Genomic DNA, 27,998 nt, shown 5'->3' with positions numbered 1-27,998 from the left:
GCACAGGATAAGGGGCACTGTCTGGTGACAATGTTTTGTTCCAGTTAACCAAGTATTGAGGATGAGGGTTGACAGTGGAAATCCAACAAGACCAGAGCAGGGAGTCCCCACCTGGGAACAGACAGGGAGAGCAAGGGGGGCTGGGGGTTCTCAGTGCTGGGAAATCAGGGCTGGTCGTTATCCCAGCCCACGACAGCTCCAGCTCAGACACAGCCTGAGCAACATCTGTGGGGGAGAAGGTGGATCAGTCCTTCCATCAACTGAACTGCACAGAGCAGGAGAGATTTAGGTAAGTTTAAAAGCTGAAAATGCAATGTCAGGTTCACTTAGCACTTAAAATCTATTTGGTGTGTGCCACGTCACTGCTGGCAGAGTAGGCAGAGATGTATAAAAAAGGTTTCATTGACATTTAAATATATTTCTATATGAATGTCTCACAGAACAAAAAAATAAAGTCTTTTCATCACAAATACTGCAGCATTAAAATAAACACTTACCAAAATAAACAATGAGTGATATACATATATATGTATTTGAGTGTGTAGACTATAGAGTGAATCATATTGTTGCTTTTTAAGTCACAAAAGCACAATATAAATACGGAATTTCCTGTGAACTCTTTTTTTCCCCTGTTGTAATAAAAATACATTCTTTACAGTTAAAGTAAAACTAGTGCAAGTCCATCCTCTGCTCCTCCCAGCCCATCATTTACATGGCACTTCGTACTTGAAGATGACACTGAAGATCTTGCCCCCGAGGCGGTCTGCGAGCCAGGAGTTCTTGATGACGGCCAGTTTGAGGCTCTCGCACCGCAGGGCCGCGTAGTAGTTGGTGTGGATGGCCCTGCCCATGCCCTCGATCACCACCAGGTCCGTCTGGCGCTGCCGCACCAGCTCGGCCAGCCCCGCGTCCAGGCGGCTGCAACGAGGGGGGCAGGGCTGAGCTGGAAGGGACTGTCCAGTCCAACTGCTGGCCCTGCACAGCCCCCAGAGCCCCCCCCTGTGCCTGAGAGCACTCTCCAAACACTTCCTGAGCTCTGTCAGGCTTGGTGCTCTGCCCACTGCCCAGGGAGCCTGCTCCCCTCATTTTAAAGCTGCATTAAATTAATCAGATTTTCCAGAGCACACAGGTAAGTTCTGTCTCCAACAGAAAAACTAACCAAAAGTAAATGGGTTAACGTGAAATGCTGCTCAGTGCCAGGGGATTTTTGGTCACTGCAGGACCTGCCATCAGCCATAACCTGACCAGCTGCTGAGGGACCCAACAACCACAGGCACCTCCCTAGGGCCTGATCAGTGTTACAGCTCTGTAAATCCACACTAAACAACTCCTCATGGGTGTGTGAGTGACTCCCATCAGGAAAGGGGACTGGGATGCTCCAGAGCCAATCCCTGACCATCCTGCAGCTGAGGGAGACAAACAACAACCCTGCACTCTGCCCACCTACCTCAGATCCAGGCACGGAGAGCTGGAGCCTGTCTGAACCAAGAGCAGCTTCTCGTCCCTCAGGGCAGAGCTGTTTGTTAAAAAAACAGACAAAACCTTTCAGCAGCTGCTTCAGCAGGGTCATGCACATCTGGGAATGAGCCAGAGAACCAGCAATATCGAAGCCTCCTTTGCCAAGGCTTCCTTTCCTGCTGGGACTTTTCTGGGAAACACCAGCCAGTGTCCCAGGGACACTGTGTGTGTGAGACATGGATGGGTTTGCCTCTATTAACACAGACAATTTCTGGTTCAGTAGCTTGACCACTTCTCAGGGAAGACACGGACAAGAAATACAATTATGGGTGGCCAGGAACGATCCAATTTCTAAATTTTTCACCTCAACGAAAGCAAACCCTGTGCCTTGGCTTTTGTCCAGGCTGCAGGTTTCAGGCCCTATGAAACCCAGTTCCCTGTGGGCTCAGTGAGTGCCAGGGGCTCTGTTTCCCCCCCACATGGCCCATTCCCTGCTTACTGGATCACGGGGTCCATGGCCGCGATGCGCTCGGTCACGATCAGGGACTCGCTGTAGGTGACGTCGTTGAGGGCAGGGCCAGAGTTACAGGCCAAGATAACCTGAGGGGAGTGGCAGGAGAGTTCACAGTGAGCCCCTGCAGTGCCAGGTATTTGAGTTATTCCCGATTTGGCACAGAAGAGCCAAACTGAAGTGTCCTGCTGGAAAGGCAGCTCCACCTTCCAGCAGTTCCCAGAGCTCCACTGCACAGGAATTCCCGAGGAAAACCACTCACCTCTGTCCCTCTAGAAAGGAGCTCTCGGACAAAAGGAAAGACTCCTAAAATTATGTCTATTCCACTGTTATCTGCGAAAATTAAGGCACATTTATGAGGAGGACCCTCCTGCAAGAGAAAACCAATGCATTCAGGATGGAGCACAAGTCACTGCAGGGAACAGTTTATGTACAACTCCTCGCTCCAAGAGCCCACACTTGTACCCTCAAACACTGCAGCCTTTGGGTCTCTGTAGCAGCAAAGTCCCAGCACAGCCTGTGACAAACAGGAGGAACTGGGGTCCCTGCTGGTGTCTAAAACACCTTGAGTTCCTCTGCTGTGCCTGGGACAGGGCTCTCAAACTGCAGCAGTCAAACCTCCACCTGCCACTTGGGCCAGGCCCAGCCCCAAGGTCAGGCTCTGCTGTCCCTGCAGGTCCCACTCTGGTGGGCAGCAGCTGCCCAGAGCGCGCTGGGGGTCAGGACCTACCTTGGTGGGTGCTCAAAGCCAGCCTGGTGCTGGCTGAACAGGATTCCCTTCTGCCAGGAAAGGGCAGGATGGACTGCTGGGGGCAGTGACATCCTAAAATGAAAAGATATTGCCTACTCTCCATTAACCTCTTAATTTATTCTCAATCTGATGCTATGAAACTTAGTTCACAGCAGCAGCATAAGTGAAAAACACTTAATTCCTAATAAAAAACTGACAGGACAGTGCTTGAGGTTCCTCAATTATCCCCGTGCCACCAGATTAGCTGATGCTTTGCTTTAGGATGTAACACACAATGATTTGCCACAGTCTGCTCATCCCAAACCTTTGGGCTGCCATTTCCAACTGAGAGATTTACACAGAGACACAAGAGTGTTTCAGTTAACCTTAATTAAACAGTAATAGAGATCACATGGGGAAAAAAAGCTTTGCTAATTGATAAGATAATTACTTCCAACAAGCTCCTACATTAATGACAGTTTAGATTGCCTACTCGGGGGCAGGAACAGCCCAAATGCTACATTTGGCCCCAAGTTTTCAAACTCAGGGGTCTGGTTGTACAGAAATAAGTCCCTTGTAAGGAGGGGACACACTGTGGTGTCCCTGGAGCAGCTCCAAGGGCAGCTGGGCTCCAGTGCTGCAGTTCCTGTGGGAATTCAGAGAAGCACCTCACCAAGTAACCAAGTGTCAGACTAATCCCTTTATTCCTTTCATCAGGGTGAATTACTGGGACTGTGGTACCAGGGTTTGTTTTGCATTGTCTGAACAGTTTGTTAGCTGTGTTAAACCCCCAGGATCAATCAGGTGGTTTGATGATGAAGTATTTAATGTGTGGATTAAGTGGTGTCGTACCTTCAGTCTCTGCAGCCACTGGCTGTAGGAATCTTCCAACCAGGGACGTTCTGTGGCACAGACAGAGCTGGGTCAGCATTTCTTACAGGCACTGATCCTTACAAACAGCAATTCTGCACATTGGCAAAGCAGGAGGTTCACTCTACACGTACTGAAGCTTTAAATCATTTGAGCTCCGGTTTTGAATGTTAAATCTTCAGATCCAAAGAGCTCCCAGGCTCTTAGTTATGGGAATGGCTCAGTGAGAGCAGCCCTGAAATGGAATTTTCATCCCAAAGCACTGGAGCCTCTGAAATGGCTCATCCTGGGCTGGGGGTGTTGGACCTCCCAGGGCACTGTCCCCTGACAGGGACAGAGCTCTCTGTGCTGAGGCTCCTGCTCAAGGGGGGAGGTTTGCAGGATTTAATTCCTTTGGAACACAAACAGGAACATTCCACCCAAACTCTGGATCTGTATTTAGATAACCCTAACAAGTACTAATGGCTCCTTGTCATGTGGGCAGCAGAACTGCCAGAACAAACATTCCCACTCTCTTCTGCTCCCTCATTTACACAACATCCAGCTCCAACCACCACCTGGATCCCCCTGTACCTTGTAGCTTTGACTTGGCTTCTTCAAATCCAAACTGTGGCTCAGACTCCAGGACACTGCACCAGGAGAGAAACAAAGGGGCCACAGTTACACACCTTCACCTCACACAGCTGTAATTCAAACATTTCTACAGCAGGTGCTCAGCAATTTTTCTGCCCTGGTTATTCTGGGGGGGTCCCAGGACTGGGAAACAGCCACTTTGTGCTCATGTTAAAGACAAAAGGCTCAGCTGGACGTTAAAATTGAGTTCTGATGCTAAAAGAAAATTGTTCAGCTGTCTGCCAGAGGCACAGGGTGGAAATGGAAACTTCCCCTCACACAACACTTGGGAGCAAACATCCAACACTTGACTGAGGGTGAAACACAAACTACAGTTACAGCTAGATTGGTGCACTCCAAAAAAACCCAAACAAACCCACAACTGGACATTCTGTAGCTTAAAAGGTGCTGTTAAAGGATGCAACACCTACTCTGAGACTGCCTTTGCTCCCCAGTCGAAGACATTCCCTGCCAGGAGTCCTTTCACCAGAGCAAACTGCCTCTCCTCCCAGCCCAGGGAATCCAGGGACTCTATGACACTCTGGAAACATTTTAAGGCTATTCCATTTTCTTTCTGCTTTACCTGTAAGACAGACATGAAATGCTGGTTCATATCAAAAGTTTCCTACCCATCCTTGGCTGTCTCAGTCCCAAGAAGGTGCTCAAGCATCTCCTCTACACCTGTGGTCTCTCATGGACCGACAAGTTACTATTATCAGTGTGCTTAGGATCAGGAAAACCTTTCCTGGAATTCTAATAAAAATCTTCATTAGAGCCAGGATATGATCCAGGATATGTGTTGTCCACCCCGTGAGGCAAGAACTCACCTTGGAATAGGGATCTGGAAAATTGAACTCGTTTAAACAGTGTTCCCTTGTATCCAAGAGACTCCTCACTGTCAAGGTACCATATGCACTGGAATAAGGGAGAAAAACAGATCAACTACTCAAACAGAAAAAGTTGTTCTTCTTCTCTGTTCCTCCCTAAGTCACAGCACCTCACACAAGCACTAAAGCTAAAAGTCTCCTGTGCTGAACCCTTGCCCTAAGGGGTAAATCTACGATACAGATTATTTAAGTGCAGGGAGGGAGGATGTTCAGAGCAAGGCCAGATACTTGAATTAACCTGCTGCCCTTTTTAATAACCATGCACAAATTTTTAATAATGACCTTTCTGCCAAGATACAATTTTTCTGTTCAATTCCAACACATGAAATCCAAAAGCTCTGTGCAGAGAACCTGATGTTTGACACAGCAACTTGCTGCAGCCTTCAGCCTGCTTGGCTTTCAGTCCTCTCAGCTCCCCAGCCTGCTTGGCTTTGGGTGTGCTGCCTCAGAGGAAGCAGCAAGTGATGCCACAGGGAAGGTAAAGGCACTTACAAGGGCTGCTGCCTGAGTGTCTGGAGCTTGTTCCAGTACTTCTGTCGGAACTTCTCCGCTCTCTCCTGAGCATCCACGGAGTCTGGCTGACTGGCTGCAGCTCTCTTTGCCACCTGGGACACAAATGGGGCAGCACTGCAGTTACCAAATTAATTCTTCCTCCGTGTGACTGCTCTGAAGTTCAGCCTGAGAAAGAACCCCTCCATCTGCCACCCTGTTCAGTGCCTGGGGCCTGTCTGCTCCCTCCCACTCAGCACCTCCCAGCTTCCCTTCCCTGCAGCCACCAAAGGGCACTTTTAATGCCTCTTTTCCCAAAAGATTTCAAGTTTATTTTCCAGACTGTACTTTCAGAAATCAAACACAAGTTCTAGCTGCTCATAGGAGGGGAAAACAACAAATGCACACACACACACAGAAGGAGAAACAGGCAGAGCTGTTGGTCCACATCGACCCCTTGTGTTCTCTCCTTGTTTACTGCAGGGACTGACTGAACCAGCCTGAGAGTAGAAAAAAGAACTCGTGTCTGAGTCAGCTGTGCTCTCCCCGTGGAAGAGTGGCTGTGAGGCAGCAGGAGTGTTCCCAGAGCAGGAACAATCCAGGGATCTCTGGCCTTTGGTTGTATAACTGTCCTGCTTGCAGCTCTGTACAGAGAGGTGCAGGTGCTATCAAAGAGAGAAAATGCTTTGAAAACACCTGAAGGAAAGCACCCCAGGAGAGGAACACTTCTGTCTTTGAAGGTGCCAAGCACTTCCTTAGGAGCCTGGGACAAAGCCAGGTGCCTCTGCTGCAGGAAGAGGGGCTGCACTCACACACAGAGGGGTGACACAGCAGCAGTATTTTGCAGGATAAACATGTTGGTTCACAGATTTATTTGCCAAATACCTGTGCCAGCCACAGGACTGTTGTGTGACACTCACCCCATCCAGGGCCTCCTCGAAGCAGGTGAGCCAGTATTTTCTGGCCATGGCATCATCTGTGAGGTCAACTGTGTCTGGGATGTAGGTGGAAGGGTCTTTCAGCAGTGGCAGGTTCACAAGTGGTCTCTCCAACCTGTCCATTTCCAGCATGTCAAACTAGGTGACAAAGGGACAGGGATTGATTACAACTCATTCAGAAGTGGATTCAGAGCAAGTTAAACAAGTACAAGGGCTGTAAAAGTCCAGCCACAGTTAAGACTGACAGAATTGCAGACTATTTGTGTTATTTATCCATGCCCACCCTATAGGCAGGAATTATCAAGTTTTATGCCAGTTTTCCTGTGAAATCAGAATTACTGTACTGTCAGTGTGTTTGAGAGATGACTGGGCTTGTGCTCTTCTGTCCCATCATATATTTGTCTTCTCATAGGAGTGAATCAATGCTGCTTAAAGACAGTGGAACATCAGATTCCAAACTCTGAAGTGTTTCAGCTGTAGCAAAATCCAGCTGCTTCAGACAAAAGGGCAGGTGACAAACGCTCCCCCCTGGTTTGGTGAAGGAGAACAAGACCAAGTTGGTGAAGGAGAGTGAGACAAAGTAGCAGCCACAGTCTGTTCTATGAGAGGACATCAAACACCACACAAGACACAAGACAACATCACAGGACTCAAGACACCAAGTCAGTCACTTCTCTGGGCAAGCAGGTCCCAGGGCTGGAGAACAGTGACCTATTCCCACACCACCACTGCTAAGAGAACACACACAGCTCTAGGAAGGACCCCACATACTGTACCACTCCGTGTTCTCTGCATGGGGTAAACATCAGGGGATGTGCTCATAAGACCAGAACTCCCAGCATAATTCTCTCCCCAGCTGTACTGGTTTGGATCTAGAAAAGAGAAAGACAGAGACACACATAATCTGAAAATAAAACTGGAAATACTCCTGTGAGTGAGTCTAGAGCCAGCACCCCTTCTGAGCAGCTGCCTCACTACACAAGCCAGCTCCCCTTGTCTTTAACAGCAAACAGCATTTTTCCCTCTCACCCCCAAAAGAAATGTTTAAACCACTCAGTGAATTACCTGCTCCAGAGAGCTTCAACCTGAATGAGACAGGAGACAATTTAAGTTCTGCAATCATTATTTTTTACCCCCTTTCCTTGTCATTAACCAGCATGCCTTCAAAGCACTATCACTGAGCACAGTTTCCTACTTCTAAATCTAGATCCATTATCGACAGAACAGAATTACAGAACTCTCAAAGCACAATATAAGTTTCATAGAAACACTGAAGTTACTTCTAGATTTGTTTGAGAAGTTTAATGAGCTCAGGTGTGCAGTACATGCTGCAGAAGCAATGTCTCTAATTCCTCAGTAGCTGCTTCCTTGCCCATCCCTAGGAAATGGGTATGAACAGAACTCCACATCCATTACTCTGAGGTGTATCAGATACTTACTACAACTGAGTACCATGAACAGCCTCACTCTCTGTCCCACTATAACTAAGGCACTGCCTGGCTTGCCACTGACAAGGGAAAAAGGAAACTCAAATGGCAGAATTCCAGCAAAGCCTCCTGTATCCAGGGAGTGCTGGACAGGAGGGTCTCATCTGTGAGGCTCCTCACTCTCAAACAAACACAGTTTGGAGATGCTGGTCTTCCTCAGTACATTCACTGAATTCAGAAGTGGCTTCTTAAAGAGGGGGAAAGTTCTCCAAAACCACATTTCCCCAGTGGATTTAGAGTTCTGACTGCTCTTGGCAGAAGTGCAGAGAAGAGAAGAGCCCAATCCTGCTGCCTTCTCAAAGGTGAGCAGGAAATCCAGTGAGAAATTAGGATGTCCCTGCCAGAATGTATAAACCCAAAGCCCAGCATCTGTGTTTAGTAGTGCCAAATGTATTTATTTAGGCAACAGCTTACATGCAGCCTCTCAAGAGAAACTTGGACAGTACACTGACATTTCAGAACACAGCATATACAGAACAGAGCAGTGCTGTACTTACTGTCTTGTTCAGCTCCTTTTAAAAATGCCCCAATGGCTCCCAGGTAGCCTTCATGTCTCAGGAACAATGCCTGAACCTCTCCCTGCCACAATATGAAACATTGCAATTGGATGGTCCCTGAGGGCTAACAGGCACTTCTTTGTCACTAGTTTTACACTTAAATTTAATAGAAACAACTAGAAGATGGCAATATTCATTTGTGCTACATTCTCACACATTCAGTAACTTTAAGTGGTGCTGCTGACTCAGCTCGAGGAGGAGCTGCTCTCACACACCACTGCACAGCTCCTGCACAGGGTGGGGTGTGCCAGGGCTGCCCACCAGAGCACGGGGAGCCAGTGCCTGCCCTGCACCAGCCATAAATATTCAACTCCTCTTGCTTGGACAGGCTGGAAATCCAAGGGGGTGTGATTCCCAGGCTCAGCATGTGCATCCAGCACATCTGAGACACTGCTCACTACCCTTATTTCATTGCTCAGCAATGTGCAGACACAGTGTGTTGTCCCTAGGCAAGAGCTCCCCCATCCAAACAGTTTAATTGTTAATATAAAATCCAGGAATGCTGGGGAGAAGAACAGCCTCCATCCTGCAGCAGGGCCCCTCAGCTTTGCCAGGCTGGGTGAGACATGGCCTTCTCCAAGGATGCCAGCAGGGACTGTGGGAACAGCTCACCTGAGGGGAGCTGCAGGAGAACAGCAGCTCACAGGGGATTTGGGCTGGACACAGAACTGCTGATTAAGTGACTCTTACAAGAACCTAAAGCTGCAGTTTTGCAATAGTTTTCTTGGAACCCAAAGTTTTGCAGAAAGGGACCACAATGGTGAAACAAAAGGGAAAAAAGCAGCATACAGGAGTCTCTTGCCTGCAGCACTGAGATGGGAAAAATGGTGTCATCTACTCTATAAAATTCCAAAAGTGCAGGAGCTAATCTACCTGTAATAGTCATTAATGAGCTTTTGGACTTGACCTTTTTCTACTGGAAAATCATCAGTATTTTCCACAGCTTCAAAACCTGCAAAGAACTTCAGCTTGGTTGATTTGGGGTTTGATTATTTTTAACAACAAACAACAAAACCCCACTGATGCCAACTGCTGTCTGGGCAGAACGAGCCCACGCTGCAGGGCCTGAGGGTGGGAAGGTGCAAGTCAGCAAGAGGAATTGAATAATGATGGTGGCTATCTAAGAACACAGTGAAAACTCATCACTGGGCAGCTATGAGACACTGTCAACCAAAAATAATAACAGAGGGAGGGAGAAAAAGGGCTGGACACAACTCCCAGGCACTTCACAGTGATTTTACCCCTCCCACAACACAGCCCTGCCTCACCTACCTAAAGAGCAGCCCTCTGAGCTTTACTTCATGTGCAAATCCACTTATTAAAGCACCTAAACATGCTAGAGAAACGACTGAACAGGTGCCTTTGCTCCAGGACAGTCTGTTCCCCTTACCTTGGAGAAGAAGTTGATGCTGTAGGTTATTGTGCGCATGGTGACGGGGTGGCCCCGGATGAAGAACCCTCCAAAGTAGATCTTATCCAGGTTGTGCAGTTTGGCATAGAGGCAGGCCAGCTGGCCAATGTCATTGCTGATCATGTGCAGTAAACTTTTTGCCATATCTTCTTTGGAAAATTCTTAAAGGGAAGGAATAGTAAAGGAAATGAAACGCGGCTGAGGGAGCTCACACGGACCCTGCTTTCCTAACCAAGAGCCAAGAGCTGGGGAAAGAAAAACACAGGTACTTCAAACATGGAGAGGGTGCATTTGGCTGAAGGCATCGTGAAAAACAAACTCAGCCTCTGTGAAATATTTCTGGGGAAAAAACCTGCTGGAAAGGCCAACAGGAAATGGCAAGAATCCGTTTCCTCTCTCCAGGAACCACAGACCATCAGCCTCAACCTGAGACACACTGCAGGCATTTCATTGTAACACTGAAAAGAAACTGCACATTACAGCAACCCCCTGCCACAGGGCCTTTTTGGAGCCCAGAGAGCCACATCTACGTCCCACAGGAATTCATCAACTCTGGACTAACCAGACTCCTTTTTTTTTCCTTTTCCCTAGACAGGCAGTCCCAAACTGAAAATCCAAGTGTCTGCTTGTAAAGCAGCACCAGGTAATATTTTTAATCAATAAAACGTTATGCAGACAAAACACAAGGTCATGAGAAGGAGTGTGATTGTTTTCAGCTCTACTCCTTCCATCACTACAAAGATGATTCCAGGGGCCAGGGGGGTGGTTGGGCAGTTGCTGTACCCCATACCTTTGTCTGCAGTCGTGGACTTCCCAAAGCTGCTGGCTATGAGATTCCCACTGAGCCCCAGGGTCTGGTAGGCCCCTCCATACACGTCCTTCACCAGCATGTCCACGTTGGTGTGCTGGCCCTTGGAGGCCAGTTGCAGCAACTCATCAAACTTCTGAGGACGAGAAGCAGAGTTAGCACAGCTTTCCTGGACAGCCAGAGAACCTTGCTCAGAAACCCAGGGTATTTTTATTGACCAAAACCAGGGGGTTTGGCTTGCCTTATAATCAACCCTGCCAGTAAAAGATAGATTATTTCTAATTACAAGGATTATCTAGAGTCTGTGTCTGATCAGACAGACTGATCTTGAGCAGAGCTCCTTTAATCTCCTTTCTTATCTGGAAATCTTTTGTTGAATTTCCCCTGAAAACCAGGGATGGGTCTGCACATATAAAACAGCCAGAAGCCTCATGTATCTCATATCTTGGAATGAAGTCAGAAACACAGGAACTAAGAGGAAACAGAATTATGCTTCCTTGAAGCACGGGAGAAAAACAAAACATTTGAGAAGAAGAGCCTCAGTGTGCTTTTACTGTTGCAGAACGTGTTAATGTCCCTGAAATTAAACTTGCAGGCAAGCTGCATTATCCCAATACTTAATTTATAACTCTGCTACCTCGAATTTCTTCTACAAAATCAAGACAGAACTAAGAGCAGGTACTGTCATGTTGTAAGATTCCTTCTTTAAGAGTATCAAACAAAAATCACAGAGCAAGTTGTGTCCTCCCTTTGACATTTCCTTATCTGGTGCCCATGGAACTGCAGCTTTTCCTACACTGCTGCCATTCAGCACACTCATATAAGGCACGTGGCTCTTGGGGACAGGAAAGACCAGCATGATGTAAGAGCTGAGGAGGGCAGCACCAATTCAGTCCTTGTCCTGGCAGATCACCAGCCTGGGATTGAAGTGAGGAACCCCTGAAACTGTACATTGTGGCCAAGAGGCAAAATTCCTGCTCTCTGCTCCCAGACACTGGGCAGTAATTGGGTGTTCTCTGCTTTGTTTCTGCAGACACTGCTGCAGGAACTGCTTTCCTACACAAACTACTTAAAATAGCTATTTCTCCCTATTCAGAGTTTGGCATTCCAACATTCCAAGCTTCCTCTGAGTGCTCATTTAATCCCATTTAAAACAGACACTTGGATACCTTTGTTTTGGTGAGCAGTGCTCCAAGACCCCAGAAGGTTCCACCTCCAATTGAGCTCCCTCCAATCCACTCGAATTTGTCTTCTGTTTCTACCTGTCAATCAAACAAGGCAGATTTGTCTGGAAAGCCCTGGAATAACTCTGAACACAGACTGAGTGCAGGGTTTGGAACAGTGGAATTAGTGTAACTGTTTAACTGTGTCAGCAGCAGGTGACAAGTGCATGTTCCACACACTTACACCACAAGCAGTTTTTGAAATCTTTGTATTTAATTCTTGGCCACTAATCCTAAATATAGATATTAAATAGTGTCTCACCAACAGTGTGCCAAAACAAACATAAAAAAAAAAATCACTTTGATCTGACAGCCTTTGTCCTCATCAGGTAATTTAAGAATTTCTCTAAACACCAAATTGAATGTGATTAAAAAGAAATTATGGTAGTGACACGGAAAAGCATTCATAACACTGTAACAGAAATAAATAGAAATAAATGACTTTTTTTAAAAGCATTACCCAAGAAGAAACAGTGAGATGTTTGAGACTGCCTTTATCAAATTCCCGAATAAATCCCTTCAGCAACCACTCACCTTCACTATGGAAACCCCCGAGCCAATATTCACCAGCAAATAAGGGAAAATGTTGGGGTGGTTTGTCTGGAACCGGAATTCCGTGTCCGAGTCCTTCTGGTAGGCAAACACTTCGTGGGGGATGTTCCTCAGCACAAAGTTGCACCCCTTAATTAGGCAGGTCATTACATCTTCCTTATCAACCCTGAGGGGGAGGAAGAGCCTGGCATCAGTGTCCCAGCCCTGCTGATAACCCAGTTTGCTTTTCCAGCAGCAGTTTACACAGAGCTCACAAACTGAGGCTTTCACAGCACGTGGCAAAGGTCCAGCTCCCTGGAAACAGGAACCCTCCCCGTGCACATGTCCCAGGGCTCCCTCCCGTGCCAGCCTGGAGTTGTGTGACACAGGAACGTCACTCAGGCTGTCACTGCAAACAATCCTGCCCCCTCTTTGGCTCCTGTCCTCCCTCCTGCCCTGTCCCTGCACTGCTGCCACAAAGTAGGTCAGGAAGCTGAGCTGGACACAAACCTAAGGAAACAATTCCCCATCATGGAATAATTGTCTGTTGCTCTTCCCCTGCCTTCTGATAAAGGACAAAAAGCCTCCTCAGCATTTCGGCACCTGCTTATGACAGATCCAAGGGCCTGTGAGGAGCCTACAGCTGGGATTAACAACAGGAAAAGAGACTTCTCACAAGAGTAGCAGGATCCACAACAGGACATATCCTGAGCCAGGAGTCTGGGAAGGTGAGATGTGGTTTAGATAAGATGAATGATAAGTCAGCTATCACTTACTGACTTCTGTTGACTTCTGTGTCTATGTACTGTCACTGACTCATGGAAAATTCTTACACAAATTACCACAAACCTTGCTGAAAACACACAAACACACCTCGGTGACTACAGAATGCTTCATGTGTGCCAGGCTGGAGAAGGTGCTGCTGCCTGGGGACCAACTGACAGTGTCATGACCAAAGGAAAACCAAAAGCAGCTGCACCACATGAGGAAAGAGGGGAAATTGTCTCCTTGTCTGGATTAATTGATCCTTGTCTTGAATAACTGCTACTTAGTAACAGCCAATAGTGTACTGATGTGGGATGGTGTGAAACAAAAGTTACCAGAACCTCACCTATCAGGGGAAGAAAGCAGTTTGCAAAGGCAGTGAGGAAGCAGCTGAGCACAGACCTTGAGAGGCTGAGGGATGCACTGCACAGGATCCCAGCCTTGAAGTTCTCCACAGTAACACCAGGTAATCTTTAGTACTGGGGTAAATTAATGACTTTTTTTCTGTAATTGCAGTAGATTTTTAGCATATGGTGTCTGATAATGAAGTTTGAACAGTAAATTTCTGATCTGTGAATTCATGGGGCTGCCCTGTCGTCTCCTGCAAGCCTGTGCATGGAGTCTAGGTAGGAGGTATCCAGTGACTGTATCACATTAGTTAATTCTGAGCATGCCCAGGAAAATGTTAGAAGCTTTTGGAGTGGGAGTAAGTTAAATCCTTCACGGGAAAGAGCTGTGATAATGCCCTGCTTTCCTCTCTTCCCTGCCCCCCCGTGTGCTGGCTCAGCTCCTGTGCTCTGTCAGCCCCTGATATTGTTATCTCTGGGACAGGCACAGCCCTGCTGGGTGTGGGTGGCAAAGGGAAGGGTGGCCTCCAAAACCCCATCAAGGGAGAAGTACATTCCTATAACTGAGTTTAACGGTTCCACTTACTTCAACCCCAGCTTCTTCTCAATAAGATCTTTGAATTTATAGGCACCACCACCTGTGGCTTTGATGACTTTTGTCTCTGTATTGACAAGATGGTCTTTGATGAAATCTAGGCAGGTTTCAATGTAAGTGTTCTCAAATTTAATGAAGTGAAGTCGAGCTGTGATCTCTTCCTGAACAGATATTTCATACAAGGGTTCATTTTCTATGTCCTTTAAAAGAGAAAAGAATTTCTTAGAGATCTCCCTTTGAGAAACAAGGTTAAATGCTAAACTACTGAACATCAGTACTTGTGCTTTTTTCCCTTGAAACTGTGTAAATGCCATTAAACATAACACCTGAAGCTCTGTCAAAGAAGGTTAGAGTTTCACAGGTCTTAATTCTCCTTAAGCTGAGATAATCAATTGTCCCATGCACCAGACACACATGAAACCTCTCTGGATGACAAAAGTTTTATGTCTGTGTAGGAGTAGGGTTTTTTTACAAAAGTATCACTCTTACCTGTCTGGAAAATAACTATTTCCAACACTACCTGGCAATACAAACACCTCCAAAAAGTTTTATATAGAACAAGTTATTAAATGGGTTTTGGATAAAATTGCTGTTTTCCCCCTGAGAAGCCAGTCCAGCACCTCACTCTTGTGAGTCAACCCCCTGCAGCTGATCCCTGCTGGAATTCTCACCTTTCCAGAGTGATCAAAGGATCTCACTCGCGCCACTTTGTGCTGCACAGTTGAATAATAAGCCAACTTGGTTAATGAGCCACCTGTTCGTAAAGAGATGACAAGTTGTGATTAATGCCTCACCTTAAACCACAGAACTCATGCTCATGCCAGAGTTCTTGGCTCTCCAGGTCTCCTCAGGTAAAGCCAGACACAGTGAAGGGAAATGCAGTGAGCCAAGGAACCCTTGGCCTGGTTAACCCCCAGTGCCCCACGGAGGGAAAAGCTCCACCAGCTGAGCTTGTGCCCAGTGCTGTGGGATGACTGAAGGTGAGCAGTGCAAGTTCTTAATTAGCCAGGCTGATGCATGTAATGCTGTTATTAACCTTGTCTGGAAACTTTCTGGAACCCCCCAAATCTGCTGCCTGTAAGAGGATTTTCTCACTGGTTTTGCCACAGCTGAGCAGTGAACCCTTGTGCACAATCAGTGTTTCAGCAGCACCACTGAAACAATGTCCCTGACAATACTCTTAACCCAGGACAAGTCTGCAATTCGTGGCTGGTTAGAAGGTGACTCTGTGTACTGAGTAACTATTTCACAAGGTTGTTCTTGGCTTTGGGGTAAACAATGCTCAGAATGGTGTTTCTCAAGCCCAGAAGTGCAAGTCTGAGCAGAGCAGCCTCCTCACTCTCTTCAGGCCTTGAGTCTGCTCATGGCAATAAAACTTTCAACTCTCCCCTGGAAACAGAACTCAACCCCTTGACCTGTCTTTGCATCTGACCTGTAAAACTGAATTTTTGAAGTTACACTGAATAACTTCAGTGTTTTCCACCACATTGCTGAGTGCTCCAGGCCTGAGGGTAACTGTGACCAACTTCTGGGTTAATGTTAAAGTCCTGAAAGTAAATAAAATCCTGGCAATGTCAGATGCTAAATAATGGCTAAATATGGTGGCACTGCACTCTGTGCCTTATAATAATCAGGAAACAAATGACAATCCCTTGTGCTGATGGCTTTGCCTTTATAACAGCACTGTCAGCTCTTCCTCAGTGCTCCAATATTTTTATTGGGAAAATATTTGCAACATGTAGCCTGTGGGGTTTTTTTTCTTGACAACTTGTAGTGAGGCCAATGTAGAGTGATCGTGACAGACACTTATAGTTGCAACACCAATAAAACTTCCCTGACCTGGGATCTGATTTCAGTGTCCCAGCCAATGCTTTAGAGCTTCTGATAAACAAAATCCACGGTCTGTTCTGCTGGTGAGGGTGCTCTGAGCTTCCTTCCACCCCTCTGAACTGAGGAATCACGAAGCTTGTGTTGGAATGCCACATTTGTACAACACTGACAACAACACAAATGCTCCCCCAGCTCACTCATCACCAGAAGCATGGTCTGCAGAGCCATGCTTTATACATTATCCCCTTCCTCTCCCAGTTTTTAAAGACTTAAATCCACGCAGAACACCAGCTGAGACATGAAGCCAGGTTTTATAACTAATCCCACAACTCTAATTCCATGCTGACCCGCAGAAAGGGCCAGTTCCAGCTGTTATTTTAACAGCCCCGAAACCAGCAGTTTCTGAAGGAGTGAAGCAGAGCAGACAGGTGACACGACAAGGTTGTTTACTGTGGTGCAGGTTTCCTTCCCACCCCGCAGTGAGTCTCCAGCACACGGAGCAGTGTTAACCTGAGGAGCATTGCCTTTTTTTTGTTGTTTTTTTTTTTCTGTTTTTTTTCCCCCCGGCCTTTCTCGTGAATAGTTCGACTGACCTTGTAGCTGCAAAACAGAAGCAAAACGTGTGACCTGGCACTCGTGTGGGTGTGCACGGAATGGCCGCTAATCCCTGCCCGGGTGAGCTGTCCCCGGGCTCGGCGGTGTCCCTGCTGTGGCACTCAGGTGTCACCTGCCGTGTGTCCCCGTCCCTCGGCCCGGGATGTGTAAATCGGGGCCGCTGTGCCTCGGGGTCAGCACAGGGTTTTTGGGGTGCCCGAGGCAGCCCCTGCCCCCCGCCAAGCCCCGCAGCCGCTCTGCCCTGCCCGGGCCGTGTCACCGCCGCCCTCCACGGCCCTTTTCGTCTCTTCCAGGCGCTGGGCCGGGGTTGGGCCGGGGAGCTCCGCACTCGGGCCTGGGGTGCTCCGAGGGGGCGCAGCCGCCGCCCCCCCGTCCGGCCGAGCCCCCCCTTCGGTTCCGGTGCCCCGAGCGGGTCCGGCCGAGCTCTCCTCGGTCCCGCCGCCCCCCGGCCGGTCCGGCCGAGCCCCCCCAGGCTCTCCCGGTGCCCCCCTGCCCGCCAAGGGCAGCCCCGGCCGGGCCGCCCTGCCCGAGGCCCGTTACCCGCGCGGGGCCCACCGGGAGCTGTAGTTCCGCTCCCCGGACTGCTCCGCGGCGCCGGCGGACAGCGGGACTACAACTCCCGTGGTGCTCTGCGCCGCCAGCCCCGCCGCGCGGCCCGTCGGCAGCTGTAGTGCCCTCCCCGCGCCCCGCCACAACACGCGGGCCGTCGGTGACTACAAATCCCAGCATGCCCCGCGCACACCACCCCCGACGGGTCCCCTCGGCGGGGCCGCAGCCGCCGCCCGTCCCCCGCCGCCGCCCCCTCCTCTGTGCCTCCACCCTCCCCGCCCGCCGACCGGTTACCGATGTCAATGGCGAAGCGCTTGGCGTTCTCCAGGTTGCGGAAGATCTCGTCGGGCGGGAGGGTGATGCTCTTGTCCAGGCTGCCGTGGCCGCCGCCGCCGCCGCCGCCGCTGCCGCGCCCGCCGCGCTCCGCCATTTTGAACGCGACCCGCTCCCTCCCTCCCCGCGGCCTCATCTGATATGCAAATATATGCGCATAAATCTGCATAATATGAGACCAGGGTGCGCGGGGGCCACGCCCACCGCGAGGGGGCGGGGCCAGGGGGAGAGCGTGGGGGGACACTGGGGGGGCGGAGAGACCCCAGGGGGGGACACAGACACGGAGAGACCCCCGGGATGGGGACACACAGACACGGAGAGACCCCCGGGATGGGGACACACAGACACGGAGAGACCCCCGGGATGGGGACACACAGACACGGAGAGACCCCGGGATGGGGACACACAGACACGGAGAGACCCCGGGATGGAGGGACACACAGACACGGAGAGACCCCCGGGGTGGGGGGACACACAGACACAGGGAGACCCCCGGGGGGGGACACAGACACAGGGAGACCCCCGGGGTGGGGATCTGGAGGAGAGGGGGGTGGTGAGACCCCCGGGGTGGGGGCAGAGACACTCCTCGGGGTGAGGGAGGGTGGGGAATGGGCACAGAGACTCCCGGGGGGGCGCTGGGAGGGCCGGGAGGCTGCTGGACACGCACAGCTATGGAGCAGCTCCACACGTATCCCCTTTAGCGAACCCCCTAATTTTAATTAAGGGATTTTAATCCACCGCATTTCCGAGTGTTCCCTGACTTGGGCGCGTCCCCAGGAACATGGAATGTGCCATGGAGTGCCTTGGAAAACTCTCTCTCTTAACCAGAAGCCCTCTCTGTGTTTGGTGTCCCCGCCTGTGACAAGGGGTCAGATCTAGGTGGTCTCTAAGGTCCCTCCCAACCCAAACCATTTCATGATTTTGGGAGCCAGGCATAAGTTTTCCCGAGTTCACCCTTGCAGTGACCTTTCTTGGCTCCGAATTCCCGAGGAATTGGCTGCACGGGCGTGCTGCTATTTTTGTCTGGCATTGAGGGAGCTGGGGTTGGATATTCCCAAGCTGTGGATCCTCTGCTGTGGAAAACAGCATTGCAGGGGTTCCCGATGGACTCAGAACTGGTGGGAAAATTCAGTGGCAATACTGAATGTCTTTGCTTTCACTGAAATCTGCCTCGTGTCCATTGACCACGGGGAAAGCAGCTGTAAAAACTACTCAAAAAAAAAGAACAACTTCGAATTCATTTAACAGGTTTTTATTTATTTTTGAGCGTTAAAATTTTCCGCAGTTTCTGAAGTTCAGCATAACTCTGACACAGACTTACACACTCGTGCAGCTCGCACAGAACATGTCACAGCATCCTCCAAGGACAGTAAGGAATTCCCATTTTCCCCTGGTAAAAGGGTACCCAAGAGTAAATATAATTTATACACCTGCCTTTCATGAAAGACTTTGATAAATATTCCTTGTAAGCTCGGCAGCACGGCCGTAACTTTCTCTCCTATAAGGACATAAAAAGGAGCTTTAGCCTTTACAAAAGGCACACACACACACATCCTGAACCTCACAAACAGCCCTGGTCTGTGAGCAAGACATCCCGAGGAATTTCCTCTACATCGTTTGGGTTATGGTTTAACCATTTCCAGAGCACGCCCAGCACAGACTATAAATGTTATAGAACCCCTGATGGCACCGTGGGAAGGGCACATTCCCAAATGTGTCCAGTGAGTTGCTCTGAGACCCCCCCATCTCCAGCCACACTCAGGTGTGGATACCCTGGGACACTGGGGAGTCTCAGAGGAAAAGGCTCCTCCTGAACGGACACTTTTGGGAATTCTGTCCTGCCCACCTCAGCTTTCCCAGAAGATATACACGGACAACCTCACAGAGGTCAAGAACTGCCGTCGTTCCTCTCCGAACGACCCTTCCCAGCCCTCCCAGCGGGAGGATACAGCTCACATTCCCTCGGAACAACTCGCTCTCCACGCGGTGGGATCATCCCGGTCCTTCTGGAGGAAGGGAAGCAACACATCCGAGCAGAGCAATGCTCTGCGGAAGGGAAACATTCTTCCCTACTCGTGAGAGGAGTGGGGGGACTTGTCCAGCAAGTCACGGGCTCCTCTGGAATACCAGCAAATGTCCAGGGATCATGGAAGTGGGATGGTGAACTGCCAAGGCCTCCGGAGGCTGCGGGAGGGATTCGGTGCTGTGGGTTTGGCAGGGGGGGAAGCAGAGTCCTCAGGTGCCGGCTGTGACCTCTGGAGGCGGCAGCTCCGCTCCATCCCTGTTTCCGTGCTGGTGGGACGGGCAGACGGGGATCGCGGGGCTGCCCTGCGGCTCGGGGTGCGATGGTCCCGTGCCGGGTGCTGGAAGGGCAGAAGGGAAGGGTTACAGAAGGGAAGGGTTACAGAAGGGAAGGGTTACAGAAGGGAAGGGTTACAGAAGGGAAGGGTTACAGAAGGGAAGGGTTACGGGGGAGGCTCTGGCCGGAGTGTTGCCCGCCCATAAAGGCGCTGGGTGTGCCGGGGGTACTCACCTCGCCCGTGGGTCGGGGGGCTCACAGCCACCCCCGGGACGGCTCCTTTCTCCAGCTCGGAGTCGGGCCGGTGCCTCTGAACCCTTTCTCCCGGAGCATCCCCAGCCGCCCGAGGCCGTGTAAATCCCGTGCCCGGGCGGTGCCCGGCGCTGTTCCCGAGCTGTAACACAGGAGGGGAAGGGGCCGTGAGCAGCGAGGCTCCCCCTCCCCAGCTCCTGCACCCGAAGGGGTCCGGCCCTGCTGGGTGTGAGCGGATACTCACTCTGTGCTTGCCTCGGGATTCCCGGGGAGAGCGCCCCGCTATCCCAAGCGCTGGTTCGGCTCGGAGTGGAGCAGGGAGCCGGGATCTGCCCTATTTATAGGCGGGGGCCGCATACAAATGTCTGGGTCCGGAGCGACTCGGAGGTTCCCACAGTCCGCAGCCAATCCCCGCGCGGGCGGGACAATGGGAAAGCATCCATTGCAGCATGGCAAATCGGCTGTGAATCGCCTGGGGATAATACCCTGCTCCCGGAGGAGCAGGTGGGCTGGGGGGCGTGGGACACAATGGGGGATTGGCACCGCGGCGCTGGGGAGGGAACGTGGGAAAGCCTTGGGCGGCATTATCACCAACTGATGTCGGGAACGGTGACACCGCGCTGAGCCCCCGTTCCCAGGCCGAGCTGGAATAAGGCACAGAAAACTGATCCCGGGAAGAGATAATGCTCGGTGCCCAAAGGAGAGGTTGAAAAGGAAAAGATGCAGAATTAGAGGGACTAAAGCCTTTCACTGGCATTAAACCGTGCTTACATGAATACAGTACCAGATAATTTTCAGGGCGACGAGAGACTAAAATCGAGGGGAAGAACCCTTCAAACAGTTTGTGCTAAGCAGTTAGCCTGAAATATTTTCCTCTCCATTGTTTAAAGTCCCTCTCTCAGTTATATCAAGAGCTCTTCCTTGCTTTTGTTTGGGTAATCTGGGCTTTCCTACAGCAGCCCGTGACATGTAGTGATTAGGATGCCTTTCCCAAACATGTCCTGTTTCATTTCATGCCACTTTGTAAATGCCTCACTGTTCCCTTGGTCCTGAGTCTCCAACTAAATATATTTCCCCCTTTACAGACGGCTGAGGTGGAGTGAAAAGTCAGTTCTTGTCCATTGCTTTGCTGTATTCTCCCCTTGCAGAACGTGGCACAGGCGTGAGGCCACCCTGTGCCTCTGTTCAGTCCTGGCCTTGCTCATCTCTGGGCCACGTGTGTTCAGTGGTCAGGCAATGAAGGGGAAAGGACTGGGCAGGGGCCTGGACTGAAGCTCCCTTGTTGAGATATTTTTTTCCCAGGTTATGTGTCCTGCTCGGGTCTGCTGCCCCCTCCCAGCACCACCCAGTACAAAGCCAGTCCCCTTCCAGATCTGTCAGTCAGGTATGTGAGGCCTCATGTAGTTTTTGAATGCCTGTTTCTTACCACTACAACATTGATGAAAACTCTACTTATTTCCTGTGTCAAAAACCAGAAGGGAAACCTCTCATTTCCCTGTCAGCCACAGCCAGCCTGTTCCACCTGCCCTCAGCAACCTGTGCATAACCCAAACCTGGCTCTGTGGGTACATGGACAGGAATGTGCTCCAGCACACAGAGCATTGTTGAATAAAAAGATATGGTCCTGCAAAGGATGATCCTGTAACTAATTATCAACCTGAAGCTTTTTAAGGCCCTTTTTACTGCCTGGTTTCTCATGGAATTCCGTGGGTCAGCTGTTCTCCCTTCCCAGCCCAAAGGTATTTTAGGTGGATCACTTTGGGTACAACAATTTTAATTCTTGCTGGTTGTCAGTCAACTGTAATCGATCAAGGACTGTGAGTACTATTCAAAATCAGTTCCTTCCATTATTTTGCCAGCTTGTAATCAGCATTATTCCTTGGAGCCAGGGCAATCCCTGCATGCTCCTGTGCTGTTGCTGGAGCTGGAAGTGCAGCACGAGGATTTCTGGATCCCTCTCGGGGCCACGTGGGCTGGAAGGGCCAGCAGGTCCCCCACGAACCGTCTGGGAAGGAGCAGGTTTGCAGGGAGGGAGGCTCTGACCCAATTTTCAGCGCTGGAAATAAGGAGTGAGCGGTTTTAAATAATGCCACGCTGTCCCCAGCACAATGGCGTGGCCTCCAAAGGGCTAAACCAGCTCTGGTGATTAAAGCCTGATCCCTGCCTTGCAGGGCCGGGCAGATGGTGCCGCGGGCTGTCCCGACCCTCCAGGCACACGCCTTTTGTCGGCAGTTTAACTCCCTCAATGGGCGACGTGGGAAATCCCGGGAGCTGTGGGCTCGCCCCACCTGATGGGAATGGGGAACCAGACACACACAGCAGCCCTCTGGGCTCCCCACATCCCAGCTTCCATCATGGGGAACCAGGCACACACAGCAGCCCTCTGGGCTCCCCACATCCCAGCTTCCCCCTCTCTCTGTCCCTTGGAAAGGTACCACTGACCTTCCATCCCCCTGTGCCTGCCTCACCTACCCTCTGACACTGCTGGTGGGGGAGAGGAATTCCCTTAGTAAGACCTGAAAACTCAATGGCAGTGATATTTCCCAACTGATGCTTCAGAATAACAAACTGTCCAGCCTTAGGCTGTCCCTACAGGATATTCCTTATGGGGCTGGGTGCAGTAGGCACTTCCTGCAAGGATTTCAGGAAGGAAGATTTATGCTGTGCTGCAATCCAGTTGTTCTTTGTTAAAAGCCTGTAACTAGTTTGCTGCTCAGTTTGGGCTTTTTTAAAAATTCTGCTCTCACAGCAACAGTCTGTCCCACTGGAACGTGTCTGTGGTCCAAATCCTTGTCACTGTGCTCCATATCCATGGGAGGAGTTTGTGTCTCTAGGGCTGTTGCTGCAGAGCCAGAAGGATGGACTGTCTGGGGCTGGCTCAGAAACAGGGGTTTCCCTCTTTGGGGAATGAAGGATTAAAAGAGACAAACCCCCAAAACTTCCCAACGTGGAGTTAACTAAAGAATGTGACACAATAATTCCCTTCTCTGGAGGGTGGTGTGAGGTCTGGAGCTGCTCCTGAGAGAGGACAGCAGTGCCCTGAGCCTGTTCTGGGAGCCAGGGATTGCTGTGAGCTGAGGAACAACCACCCCAAAACTGTCCTCATAGGCATGGCAGTCCATAAATCAAAGCAGCTGGAGGTCCCCTAGCCTGAGGAACTGGTACTTTGGGCCTTTCTGCTCCTGGTTTGTAGGTGGTGATCTCAGCCCAGGTGTAGACTTGCTGCACACACTCTACACAGAAGCTGCTCCCAGTTTAACACCAGTTGGCAGCTTTCTCAGCCCATCTGATCCATGGCTTTCTGGAGAGGCAAACCCAGCATGTTGCAATGCAGCAACAGGTCTGGAGGGAGTCAGGAAGGAGTACAGAAACCCAGAATTTCATTATGCAGATTTTAAAATCAGTGTCCTGTACCTCTGTGGCTGTGCTTCCAGCTTGTACCAATTTCAGAGCATTTTTACTTTAGACCATTTCCTACATTCATGTCAGCCTGTCCCAGATGCTATTGACGGCATTTTTAAAGAAATAATTACGATTTTTACGTTTTTTTTTTCTCTGCCTTCCTTAAATGGTTTAAAATCTTTCTGACAGCCCCTCTCGAGACACCTATTTAGTGTCAAAGAGCATAACGTTCCCAAGTTTTAAAAGGGCCCTCGAATAATACTGATCGATCAATGTGCTCCTTGGGAAAATAGCTCTCCAGATGGTCCATCGGGACAGGAATTGCTGGTCGGCACAATGCGGAGCCAAAGAGCGGCACTAATGCGGGCTGTTGTGAGGCACACGCTGCCTTTGTGCCCCTCTGAATGCCCCGAACGGGGAAGAAAGTGTGGGAAACTCCGAGAAACTCAGGCCCACACTCTGAGGTTAATAGGGGCTTTGTCAGGAGAGTATTCCTGAGCTGTGGGATCAGCATAATAAACAACATCTTCCCTAGGGGTGGGAATGTGTTGGAGCAGGGGAGGGTCGCCCCAGGGAACGGGGCGGGAGCCGTAAGAAGCTTTGAGTTCAATTATGAGAAGTGATAATAATTAATAAATTGTAAACACACCCTTTGGCGGGGCGGGGGAAGCCCGAGGTCTGGCTTTTAGCTCGGGGGTAATTGGTAAATTAAAGCCCAGGGAGGCAAGTCTGTGGCTGGTGAAAAGCAGAAGGGGAGCGTTTGCCCCAGGGTGGATCTGAGTCCCTGGAGCAAAGGGAGCCTTCCCGGCGGGGTTTGGTCCTTTCCCACTGCCCAGGAGGAGGCTCCTGCTGTTCCTCTCCCCTCCACCGTGGTTTAAGGCACTGCAGAGGTGCTGCCATGGGGGGACATTCACACAGGGGGTGTTTGGGTGGAATCCCATCCCCAGGAGGGCAGCGGCCCCTCCGTGCCACGTGTGACCCTATTCCCAGTGAGGCACACTCAGGATGTGCTGGGCTTTGGGGCACATGGCATCCCAGCTGAGTCTGAACTCCCCCCCACTGCCCTAATTAGGCTTGATTTAAAAACCCCCAGGCACGGACAACAGCTGGAGTTTTGCTGGGATTCAGAAGCTTGTACTAATTGACAACGACAAGTTGAGCACAGTGAGGCAAAGTGACTTTTTCAAGCTCGCTAAGCAACCACATAATCTAAAAATATCTTTTCTGAATTATTTAGCACTTCATTAGGAAGAAGAAACTACCTGCAGCATTGGTAGAGACCTGTACCAAAGCCTACCTTGCACTGCGTTGGCAGAGAGGTGAGGAGCACTCGACCAGCTTGTGCTTTTGGGGCAAAGGAATAACCAAAATGATCCCTGAACTGTAATGAGGCAGAGCAGCATGCTCCTGACCCAGCTGTCTGGCTTTTTTGGGGGGCTTTCTGTGTGGATAAGAGAGGGTTTCATCATGAGCCAAATGAGGACTGGCCAGGCCCAGCCAGCAGTGGTGGGATGTGTTTGGTTGTGTCACCTCAGCGGATCTGAGGTTGCTCCCGGCTTAACTGAGCAGCTTTGACAAGATCAGCTGTTCAATGTTTCCTTTTATTTAGGAAAACACCCCTTATTCTAGAAATGAAGCTTTTCAAGGGCACCTCTTGCAGGGAATCTGAGGGGAGTTGAATCGCTGAGCAGTGGTGGTTCCTGCTGTTCCTGTATCTCTGTACAATGAGAAGGTTCCCTGTCATGTACCCATATCTGTGTGTTCCTGTGGTTAGAGAGTGGCTTTGTGAACTGATTATTTGTGCAGATTTGTTCTACTTTGAAGAGAAGGGAAAATAAAAGGAAACAACTTAGCAGAGGAAATGCTTTTCAGTCTCTGCTGTCTAATTATGGAGACTTCCAGCCAGATGTGGGCACATTTCACTTCAGGAAAGGCAGCAATTTTTTTATTGCCTAGCAGAATTTGTGTCATAAAGTTAAAAGGCAACACAAACTGGTTCACCCCAGTGCAGGTGGTTCAAAGAGGGCAAGATCCCCAAGCAGAGGCAAGTGCCAAACTCTTTGGAAGTTATTGGGAGATTTCCCTGAAGCTCCCTCATAAACGGGCAGAAAGCACAAGGCTGAGCTCAGCTTGGTGGGCAAATTAATGGGGGAAGTGAAGTGGCTGTGAAATTAGGGGTTTGTTTAAGGCTGAATGGGTTGCTGTTAAGTCTGAAAGGCTGACACCTCTCAGCACCTCACTTCGGCTTCACCTCCATTTTGATTTTTGATAATTTTCCCAGAGGTTGCTGCTTTAAGGGATCTGAAATCCTGCTCTGCCAAAGGAATTTTGCAGATATAAAGTATGTCCTGGAGTGAAGGGCTCAGCACTGTGACACCTCCTGATGGCTTCCCCACTGCAGGGGAGTCTGCAGGCACCCAGTCCAGCAGGATGAGCCTTTTGAATAATTTCAAACCAAAGGATTAATGACTAAAACCATTTTTATTGTATTGTACAGTGAAGACACACAAGTTGGACATCACACAGGATGAATACATCATAACTTTATAAAAGCTTTTTAAGCTCCTTAGCGTGTTCAGTGAATGATTACAAAGTACTTATTGCTTCCCTTCCTCCCCCTTCTCCTTAAGGTATAGCTCAGGTATTTTCCTTTACAAAAGGCATCAATTATCCCTCAACTGAGAGCAGCACAAAGTGACAGGAAGAGAATTTTCCCCAGAGCTGTCTGTGATCAGCACAACTCTGTGAGGACACCAAAAATAGCAGAGGAGCTTCAGAAGAATCAGCATTTCTTAATAACATCTTTCACTCAAAAGGTAAAGGCTCAGTCCTCTCTTTATGATACAAAATACATTCTCCAAAGGGCTCCTTCTTGAGGAAGGTCAATACATTACCAAGAGACAATGGAGCACTTGAACCAGTGACCCGGGGAGTCAGCCCAAGGATTCCCACTGCCAGCCACAGGCTCAGCAGCCTCCGATGGAACCTGAAGGGCATTTGCTCTCTGAGATCACCACAGAACTTGGTCCTGTCTTTGGCCAGGAGCCACCAATAAAAGCAACATATTTGCTGCAAGATACACCCACAGTCCTTCACTATGAAGGGAAACCACCCAGCGACCCTCATTTCTGGTGACAGAAAAACAATAACCACCCCCTCCCACCTTTGGAAAGCAACGTTTCCTACTTTAAAGAGGAACTAATAAACCACAGGTCCCTCTAGTTTTTGTAGCCAAACACGGGAACAGAGTTCAGCAGGTCTACCAGGGCCTCCAGATGGTGGGAGCAGCAGGCAGGCTCTTCTGGGCAGGCTGTTTTCTGGGGAGCACACAGGGAGACAGGGGGGAGCTGCGCAGGGCCAGGGAGTACGAGGGCTCTGAGCCCAGCTGGGCTTTGCAGAAGTGCTTGATGAGCTGGACCTGGGTCTCCTTCTTGGGCTCGTAGTAGGACAGAAAGTGCATGGCCTCCTTGAGGCACCGCAGGTACCCGCTGGTAAAGTCCTGCTCGGGGCTCTTGGGGGAGAATGCTGGAAGAGAAGGAAAGAAGCAAATGCAGTGGGTTAAGATCACGACCAAAACATGGGACAGTGGTGATTTGAGCAGTGAATTTCTTTCAGGAGTCCCTGAGCCTTGCTCATGTGCCTGGAGCTGGGATGTCCCAGCCCTGGGGAGCAGGGTCAGGCGTGGTACCTGCTCTGCACTCACTTTGCTCCTGCAGCTGGCTCTGCTGCTTCAGGTAGCTCACAGCCACCTCCAGGATGTCCGCTTTCTCCAGCTTGGAGTTGGGCTGGTGCCTCTGGAACTCCTTCTCCAGGAGCAGTTTCAGCTGCTCGATGCTGCTGTTAATCCGGTCCCGGCGCATTTTCTCCACCACCGGCTTCCTCAGCTGGGAGAGAGGGAGCACACCCTTAGGGATTCTGTGGGGCCTGACCCGATTTCCCCCCCATGCCCTGACACACGTGTTCAAAGATGCTTTCATCTGGTGGAAGAGCTGTGAGATGCTGCCTGCCCATTCCCTACTCCATTTAATTTTTAAAAATCAGTATAGTCTCCTTTATCTCTCTTTAACCTATTTGCCTTCCCCCAGACCACTTTCTCCCTCCTATCCCACCTTTTCTCATGTCACATTTACTTGCTAGGGGCAAGCCAGCCTCTCCAGTCCTCTCAAGGGCTCCACTTACTTTGTTCTTTTCCTTTGGCAGCAGCTTCTCCTCCACGTGGATCATGAGGGTGTTGCTGGGAGCCATCCCGGCGCTCTCAGTTGGGCACAGACCCCGCTCAGCTGCCGTGCCGAGCACGAGGGGATGCTCTGGCAGCTCCCGGGTGCTGTATTTATAGCCGGGGTGCCGGGGCAGATACGTGAGTGTCGGGATCGCCGGTGTTTCCCACAGCCCCGCAGCCAATCCCGGCGGGCAGCGGGACAATAGGGGAAGCATCCATTAGCGCACGGTCCATTGGCTGCCAATGCCCCGGGGAGAATAACCTTCTGCCCACGCTGCTG

General features: G+C 50.2%; 2 protein-coding genes across 3 annotated transcripts; both read right to left on the bottom strand.

Moving 5' to 3' along the window:
• Positions 1-59: 59 nt before the first annotated feature.
• Positions 60-17,719, bottom strand: PANK4 (pantothenate kinase 4 (inactive)). Of its 2 annotated transcripts, XM_051786581.1 has the most exons (19): positions 17,508-17,719; positions 14,891-14,973; positions 14,211-14,419; positions 12,516-12,699; positions 11,928-12,020; positions 10,741-10,894; positions 9,930-10,111; positions 8,480-8,561; positions 7,267-7,367; positions 6,478-6,633; positions 5,561-5,673; positions 5,009-5,096; positions 4,613-4,764; positions 4,143-4,198; positions 3,552-3,601; positions 2,232-2,339; positions 1,958-2,058; positions 1,448-1,516; positions 60-918 (listed from the first exon to the last, which is right to left on the bottom strand). In XM_051786581.1, exons 1-19 carry the CDS (start codon positions 17,713-17,715, stop codon positions 705-707), a joined length of 2,403 nt encoding a protein of 800 aa, XP_051642541.1. In that variant the 5' UTR covers positions 17,716-17,719; the 3' UTR covers positions 60-704. The 2 variants fall into 2 exon arrangements, with proteins under 2 accessions (XP_051642541.1, XP_051642542.1); XM_051786582.1 differs by lacking the exons at positions 60-918; positions 1,448-1,516; positions 1,958-2,058; positions 2,232-2,339 and adding an exon at positions 2,700-2,792 and having other exon boundaries at positions 17,508-17,686.
• A 9,039-nt stretch (positions 17,720-26,758) lies between these two features.
• Positions 26,759-27,744, bottom strand: LOC127470521 (transcription factor HES-5-like). The gene is made up of 3 exons (XM_051786130.1): positions 27,679-27,744; positions 27,203-27,383; positions 26,759-27,024 (listed from the first exon to the last, which is right to left on the bottom strand). The coding sequence occupies exons 1-3, from the start codon at positions 27,742-27,744 to the stop codon at positions 26,759-26,761; spliced, it is 513 nt and encodes a 170-aa protein (XP_051642090.1).
• Positions 27,745-27,998: the final 254 nt, after the last annotated feature.

This window comes from Manacus candei, unplaced genomic scaffold (genome assembly GCF_025592945.1).
Source record: "Manacus candei isolate 608988 ecotype Guabito, Panama unplaced genomic scaffold, ASM2559294v1 h1tg000022l, whole genome shotgun sequence".
Lineage (NCBI taxonomy): Eukaryota > Metazoa > Chordata > Aves > Passeriformes > Pipridae > Manacus > Manacus candei.
Note: the sequence above shows the minus strand (reverse complement) of the source record. Positions and strands in the feature narration are given on the sequence as shown.